Consider the following 8,645-nt stretch of genomic DNA (forward strand, 5'->3'; position numbering starts at 1 on the left):
AGGGCAGAGAGAGACCGAGTGCAACGGGTATAAGTTGTGGTATTCAGGGTCTGATGATGCTAAGAATGGGGTGGGGTTTCTAGTGGCTAAGGAGCTACTCACTAGTGTGGTAGAGGTGATAAGGCATAATGTTAAGATTATGATGTTGAGGCTAGTACTAAGGGAAGTAGTGGTGGCAGTGGTTTGCGCTTATGCACCACATGCCGGACTAGGGGACCAGGAAAAGAGAGAATTTGGGAATGCCTAGATGCGATTGTGAGAGCCATACCGAGGGATGAGAGGATTTGTATAGGAGGTGATTTTAATGGACACATTGGTGAGGATAACGATGGATTTCAATCCATACATGGGGGTTTTGGTTTTGGTGATAGGAATGACTCCGGCACGGATCTTCTAGACTTTGCAACGGCCCATGAACTTGGTATTATAAACTTGTTCTTTAAGAAGAGAGAATCGCATTTGATCACATTTAGCAGTGGGGGACGCAACATGCAGATCGACTATCTTTTAATGAGGTAAGAATATCGACGTTGGTGGAAAGACTGCAAGGTTATACCTGGGGAGATGGTCGTGGCTCAACATCGATTGCTTATGGCAGATATAGGCTTTAGAAAGATGTTGACAGAGAGGGTGAGGAATTTTAGACCTAGGATTCGTTGGGGAAATCTGAAGGATGACAACCTTTCACTTTTCAAAGATAAACTCGTATCATCAACCCTGGTTCAACTAGATGAGGACTCAAATCATATGTGGGAAACCTTGGCCAAAAAGATTACTCAAGTGGCGAAGGAGACCCTTGGGGTCACAACAGGAAAGCCAAGTGGTCATAAGGAGTCTTGGTGGTGGAATAAGATAGTGCAAGACAAGATTAGGGATAAACAAGAAAGTTTTAGGGAGCTTATGAGATGCACAGACGATAGGGAGCGAGTCAGATTGAGGGAGGTGTACAAAAGGGCCAAGAAAGAGGCAAAAAAGGCAGTGTCAGAAGCAAAGAACACTGCCTACAAACAGATGTATGAACGTTTGGAAACAAAGGAGGGGGAACACGATATGTTTAAGATTGCCAAAGCCAGGGAGCGTAGAAGGCAAGATCTATACGCCGTGAAGTTTATAAAGGGTGAGGATAGGCATTTATTAGTCAAGGAGCATGACATCAGGTTGAGATGGAAAACCTACTCCCATAAGCTTTTCAAAAGTGGCAGCGCTCACCAACAACAAAATGGTGACACAATGGTTCATCTACGGAATAATTGCTACTGTCGACGTATCACTCAAGAAGAGGTGAGGAATGCACTTAGGAAGATGGGAAAGGCTAAGGCAGTTGGCACAGACAACATACTAATCAAGGTGTTGAAGTGCTTGGGAGAGGAAGGAGTTATATGGTTAACTACATTGTTTACCACTACTTAAACACCGATAACATGTCGGGTCAATGGAGAAGAAGTGTCGTAGTCCCTATCTATAAGAAGAAAGGAGACGCACAATGTTGCGGTAACTATAGAGGTATCAAGCTACTAAGCCACACTATGAAGCTATGGTAAAGAGTTATTGAGGCTAAACTTAGACGGGAAACCCAAGTATCAGTGAACCAATTTGGTTTTATGCCCGGACAGTCAACTACAGAGGCAATACACATACTAAGAAGATTAATGGAAAAGTATAGAGAGAGAAAGCGTAATCTACATATGGTGTTCATTGACCTAGAAAAGGCGTACGACATTGTTCCACACCAACTTCTCTGGGATAGCCTTAAGGGTAGAGGGGTTCCGAGGAAATACATAGAGATAATAAGGATATGTATTCCAACTCTGAAGCAAGCGTTTGTACGCCTGTGGGGGATACTGACTTCTTCCCCGTGGAGGTAGGCCTTCATCAGGGATCAACGTTGAGCCCGTTTCTTTTTGCGGTAGTCCTAGAAGAGTTGTCAAAGTCAATCCAGGAGCCTGTTCCATGGTGCATGCTCTTCGCAGACGATATTGTGTTGATTCCCGTGAGTAAACAAGATCTCAACATGAGGCTAGAGGAGTGGCGAGCTGCTTTAGAGAGTAAAAGTTTAAAGATTAGTCGGTCAAAGACGGAGTATCTTTACTATGACTTTGGTGGAGTAAACAAGGATGACGACGCTCAAATCACCATTGAAGGCCAAGAGGTTCCACAGTCAACCAAGTTCAAATACTTAGGATCGTTTGTACATAGTGATAGAGGCATAGATAGTGACGTAGCTCACCGTGTCCAAGTAGGATGGTGTAGATGGAGAGCGGCCACAGGAGTATTGTGTGATAGGAGGTTCCCAACTAAATTAAAGGGAAAGTTTTATAAGGTTGCGGTTAGACCTGCGATGCTATACGGAACAGATTGTTGGGCCATCAAAAAGACACATGCGCGTAAGTTTGAGGTAGCAGAGATGCAGATGCTAAGGTGGATGTGTGGGCACACAAGGTTAGACCGAATAAGAAACGAGGAGTTTTAAGATAGACTAGGGGTAGCTAGTATATCAGATAAAATAAGAGAGGGCAGATTAAGATGGTTTGGACATGTAAAAAGAAGACAGCAAACGGATCCCGTTAGATCAGTGGAAACTATCCTTGTAGAGGGGAGAAGGGGTAGAGGTAGACCCAAATTGACTTGGGACGAGAGGATTAGGTATAATTTGCTAGATTTGCACCACTCTGAGGACATGGTTCAAGATAGGACCTCTTGGAGACGTAGAATTAAGGTTAAAGACCCGTAGAAGGAGGGGTTATTTCTTGTTTTAACTTTGTATTATATTATTTTCAATATTAGTATTTTCATTCTATATTTATGGTATTATTATTACTATTATTATCATTATTATTATTATTATTTAGTCTATCGATTATAGATGTTGCTTAAATGTTACCACTAGTTTATTGTTCCTAGTATAGTATTTATTTACTACTTTTTTCATTTATTTTTTATTTTATTATTAGAATTTTATTTTATTTTATTTTTTTATCTACTTATTTTTGAGTTGGGGGTCTCACTGGAAGCAACTTCTCTATTCTTAGGGATAGAGGTAAGGTCTGTCTACATCGCACCCTCCCCAGACCCTACGGAAAACGTTAGTTATTTGTGGGATATGCTGGGTATGATTGTTGTTGTTGTTGTTGTATTATGTGATTTACTTGTTTTGTTTTCATTTAGGAATCAACAAGATATGATAATTGTTTTTATTTTTCCTTTTCTTTTTTAAATTAGCCTTAAAGGAAAATTTATTATAAGAATATATAGAATATGTTTGGATTTTACTTCTTGATCTCAAGTTTAGGAAATGCACTCTATATTAGCTCCTATCTCATGAAACTATTAAAATCCAAATTTATACCAACTGAGAGTAATATTATTAAAAACCAACTCTGAACTTTCTCAAAAGTATAGGAATTACTTATAATATTTATATAGAATTTAGCCCCTATCATGGCGTGATTTGGCATAACAGTTTTTAAACGAATACTAATGCCACAGAGAATATCATAATCACGAAACGTTATTCGGAACTTTCAGTAGCGTGCAGGTGAGACCTTCTATGAGTCATTCTCGGTGATGTTCAAGTTGTTATTAAGGACCTACCCCCATCATAAGATTACCTTATGGGAATTAATCAAGGTATTTTATGACGGTCTTTCAAGTGACAGTTTTCGATATCTCCAATCCACTACAAATGGATCTTTTATTACTAATGACGAAAACATGGACTGGAGACATTTGAAAAGACATGCCATAAACTCCAAACGACAGGCTTAATCAAATCGGATAATAAAGTGGTCATATGTGAATTCTGTGGAGAGTGGTCTAGCTAAAGACAGAATGACTTGGGTGGAAAAGGCAATAGATAAGTTGACAGTAAATGGTGTAAATGGAAGGAATCAAATGGGTTAAACAAACCCGATGTGTGAACAGTGTGGAGAATAGGGGCATGACGTAATTACATCTTGGGCTGTCAATGATGAAAGGAATGAGGATGAGTTAAGTTATGTTCAGGGAGAAAATACGTGTAATAATAATATGAATTCAAATACTTACCATTCGGACCTCAAAATCATCCTAATTTCAGCTACGGGAATGCAAGTTCTCAGTCGAACCCGAACTTCCAGGGCAATTCGTAGAGGACGGGTTATTAGTCAAATCAGAGGCAGTATGGATATGATCAAGGAAATTCTGGGGGGTAATAAAGAGGAGCCAATCAAGGATGTCATTGATTTCTTGAAAAAAATGACGGCAGATCAGGAAACTCAAAATAAAAGTTAAGCAAAGGTTAGAGCTCTAGGATAAAGGTAATGCCTCAAGAGATATACAAGTGAGTCAGCTAGCTGAAGAGGTGGCAAGTTTGAAAAGAAATTAGTCAAAGCTACCGATTGGTACTTTGAAGAACCCAAGCCACCAGAGTAACAGTTCAGCAATTGGGAAAAATGGACACGCTAATGCTATAACCATTGAAACAGGGGCTCCACTGATTCCCACTCAGATTGGGAAATTCAAGACTACCAAGGCACTGATTGATTATGGTAGTGTTAGTGTTTTACTAGGGAGTGTGTATGACCGATTTCACTTCGGGACTTTATAAGAAGTTGAAACCACCTTGGTATTAGCTAATTTCACTCGAAGACGGCCCTGGGGGAAGTTGGTTGGTATTGCGGTAAAGTGGGAGGTTTCTACTATCCTGAGGATTTCATGGTGCTCGATTATGCACCGGATGAGAACGAAGAAGAACCCCGGGTGATATTGGGGAGGCCGTTTTTGGCAACATCGAATGCTCAAATCAATTTCCGAGAACAATTTTCATGACCTTCGGTAATCGTACGTTAATTCTAAATATATTTTGAAATTCATATGATTATTCTTTTGAAAATAAATATTCTAGGCCATGTGCTACTAACAAGTGTCTTCCTCGTGTAAGTGAGGATGACACCTAAGAAGAGGATTATGTGTTTGATAGGTCGAAGAGAAGGAAAGAAAAGAGGAGTTAAATGCGGTAAAGATTCTAATTAGGGAGTTGGCTAGTTCAACTAATGATACCAAAACTTTGTTGGAAACAATAGTCAATAAAGAGAAGGATGGAACAATAAAGAAGAAACCACCAAAGAAAGAGAAAGTAAAGAAACCACCTGGGTTTGAAAACAAACAAAGAAGGGTGGCATGTTTGGACTAAGGTGGAATGCACTAGAGAATATACCACTTTGTTGGAGAAGCACACAAAATGAGATGGAGGAAGAAAAGCACTCCGTTAGACCACCATAACCGTAAAAATGAGGTAACGGTCCGCCTGAACACCATAACAAAAACTTAGTGCTAACCGGAAGGCAATCCAACCATTTATTTTGTTTTGTTTTTTCTTTATTTTTGTTTTCTTTTTGCTTGTTACTTTTTGTTTTTGTTTACTGTTTAGAAGTCATAGTAGCCCTAAGTGTGGGGGAAACTCATGGTTGTTTAGACAAGATTAGTTAGAGCATATATCGTCACATCATAGCTCAAGAGGTGTGGATCAAGGTTGCAACAGTACTCATTAGCAGGGGCATGACTCATTTGACAAAATAGATTTGAATCAGGTGCATGTGCCTCTTTCCTTTGCTTTAGGTGTTAAAATAGTTTAAGTTCTCATGTACCACACTCGATTGTTAAATGAAAATATACATTGGGGAAAATGTAAAGTTTAAGTGTGGGGATGCGAGAAAGTATCAGGGAAAGGGTTTTTTTGAGAAAAATGTAAAATGTTAAAAATGTCCTGAATTTTTTAATTTTTTGTAAGATAATAGAAATGATAGAAAAAATCGGAATTGTTTTTCAAAACTTATATATATATATATATATATGAGATAATAAAAGACAGAAACATACTTAACTTGAGATATTTCGGTAGTCTCGGCTTTTAAGAATTAAAGGACAGCTTCGTTGTTGACTTAATAGAACCTTATAATTGCTTGATTTAAGTGGGAAACATCTTAGGTTTTTGTTTGCTTAGCTAAACCTGTGTAAGGACTAGGATAAAAGGTCCGGTCATACTCAAGCCTTTTGTTAGTTTGATCACCAAAAGTTAAATTTTCTATAATATGAATAGACTACAGTACGATGCTTAGATAGGCTTAATCTGACAGTATGCTAGATGGCTTGTGAAATAAGCTAAAATGAATATACTTCTAGTGTAAGTGGTTTACACTTCACAGCTTATGGTTTTATGGCCTTAAATTCTGTATTGATAGGATGCTTCAGGGTTCTAAAATTTTGAGTCTTTATGCGGTTAGTCATCTGGGTATTTGTATTACCTAAGTGGTTTTACAAATATTAAATTGAGCTAAAAAGCTAAAGCCGCAGTTACTACTACCAAATGCAAATGTAAATCACATATTCAAAAGAGTGAGAAAAAGTCATAAATGATAATTAGGTACTTCACCATACACTTAAACAATGAGTTAATCACTCCCACTGTTAATCATATGTTGGTCTGTCTTGCGCGTTCCATACCAATAAGAAAGAACCTACCTGAGATTTAACTTATGTAAACCCTGCATGAAATCATGCATATTCACCTAGGATGATGCGCTCCAGGGTGTTGCTTGATAATGGAGGTATGTCATGTAGTGGAGACCACTTGTTAGATAATTACCTAACTATACCTTAAATTTATCTAATGGCCATTCTGGTAGACTTTGACGCTTGAGTTTACGTGGACAACAATATCCTTAATTGTTTTAGCTATTACATATGGGCTTAAAAATTATACGCCTTGTTATGTAAAGTTTGATCAACTGATTTTAAGGTTTAAATAAAGTTGAGGTGGCCTGGTTCGGTAAAACCATAATGAAGCGTGGTAAGGCAACTTCAGGGCTTTTTAGTGTGGGTCCCACTTAATCATATAAACAAATAAATTTCCATACCTTAGTTGTCTCGGTAAGTATTAGGGTATGAGTTTAATTGGACAAAAATACCGGCAATCGCGGTTTTTTTGTTCATATGTAATTAATTAAAATGATCGAAGTGTTTTGTGGAGACAATCTCTGATTCTGATTCCATTGTAAATCTTTTTCGGGATGAAAAATTGAAAAGTGTGGGGATGTGATGTATGGATGAACTGATGTACTTTTAAGTGTTTAATATCGTGTGTTTTAGTGGTTTATATATATCAAACACGGTTACTTTGATTGGTTTATGATTATAGGTGCTTGGAGCATTAAAGATACTAATTGGAGGTTGTTACTTGCATGCTTTGAAGCCCGGAGGAGTTCAGAAGTGATCCGCGCACGTATAAAAGTAAAACGATCATATTCGGTAGAAAATGAGTTACGAGACCCATAATATATGAATTTGGGTTTCTCGATGAGACGAGTATGAAAATGGAAGAATCTTGGTGTTATCTTCACTGTAAGCTACGATTGAGCCACCTAGCTTACGGAAGTGGGTGTAGAAAAAGTGTCGTAAGACAGAGGCTAGAGGCCATAGGCTACGGGTGTGCCATCAGCTACGGGTCTGGGCTGTAGAACACTGCTGGGCCGACATACAAGTCCGTTGTTTGGGTTTTCTTCTATATTTAAGCCTGGTTAAACCCTAGGTCGAATACCCTTCGTACGCTAGCCACTAAGGATGATTTTGGAGCAATTCTTCACCATCATAACACCTTCTAATCACAATAATCAACCATGCTATCATCTTTCCAACAAAGAATCAAGACATCCATGATCAAGATGCAACGCTAAACCATTCATAACCATCTCCGGGAGTATGGCTGTGTTTGTAAACAAGACTTTTTGGAGTTTGAATCTTTACATTGGAACTAGAGTTTATTAATCATTCGATTTATTAATCTTTTACGTTTGTTTGTGCGTTCAACAGTTTTTTGTAATCGAATGTTTAGAGATTTTATCAGTTAATTGATTTGAGATCATCAAGTGTTAGGATTAGGTTCTTAAAATCATTGACCAATTTATCTTTAGCCATTATTCATTCAAGCCAATTGTTCGGATTAAGTTCTGACGATCAGCAAGGTCAAATATCTAGCCTTTTGATTATTGGTGTAATCAAATGAGTTTTCCAAATAGGTTTAATCAGTTGGTCTAGTTGCTTCACAACCTGAACCTAGAGTTTGGTTACTTTTCTTTTAGTTTGGTTACTTTTCTTTTAATTGTTTTACAACTAGGGTAATCGTGTTCTCATTATCAATTATGTAAAACCGCTTAGCATCATCTGTCCGCCTAGTTTATTAGTTATTAAGTATTGAACCGGATTAGCATTTTCTACTGATTGTCTATTAATTCGACACCTTACTTCCCTAGCTAGTAAAGGTAATTTTTATAAATGTTTTTATTAACCTTTCAACATCGACCTTGTTCTCTGGTGACTACTTTAGATGTAGGTCCCCGCATGCATTGTACACTATTCCTTATAATTGACAATGTTTTGTGAGGAATTATCCATACTTTCACCAACGAGTAGATTATATTGGTAGAAAGGATCTTTCCCTATTTAGAATTCACATATGCCATCCGTCAATGGGCGTACAACATGATAGCTGACTAAACAGATGAACACATATGAATCGATGAAAGTACAGTTGTCGATTGTGTGAAAAATCGATTTTGCATGTATGTTATCAAACTACATTCTAAAAATATCTTAGATTAACTAACGAAAGT

At 37.9% G+C, this 8,645-nt stretch overlaps 2 protein-coding genes across 2 annotated transcripts; both read left to right on the top strand.

The window, feature by feature from the left end:
- The first annotated feature begins 591 nt into the window (after nucleotides 1-591).
- On the top strand, nucleotides 592-1,410 carry LOC143532206 (uncharacterized). Its single transcript, XM_077027324.1, has 2 exons — nucleotides 592-1,013; nucleotides 1,074-1,410. The coding sequence occupies exons 1-2, from the start codon at nucleotides 592-594 to the stop codon at nucleotides 1,408-1,410; spliced, it is 759 nt and encodes a 252-aa protein (XP_076883439.1).
- Nucleotides 1,411-1,795: 385 nt separating this feature from the next.
- On the top strand, nucleotides 1,796-5,170 carry LOC143532207 (uncharacterized). Its single transcript, XM_077027325.1, has 2 exons — nucleotides 1,796-2,395; nucleotides 4,958-5,170. The coding sequence occupies exons 1-2, from the start codon at nucleotides 1,796-1,798 to the stop codon at nucleotides 5,168-5,170; spliced, it is 813 nt and encodes a 270-aa protein (XP_076883440.1).
- Nucleotides 5,171-8,645: the final 3,475 nt, after the last annotated feature.

Source organism: Bidens hawaiensis, unplaced genomic scaffold, assembly GCF_021521415.1.
Source record: "Bidens hawaiensis isolate Kalapana, Puna unplaced genomic scaffold, B.hawaiensis_p1.1 tig00009411_1, whole genome shotgun sequence".
In the NCBI taxonomy this organism is placed as follows: Eukaryota; Viridiplantae; Streptophyta; class Magnoliopsida; order Asterales; family Asteraceae; genus Bidens; species Bidens hawaiensis.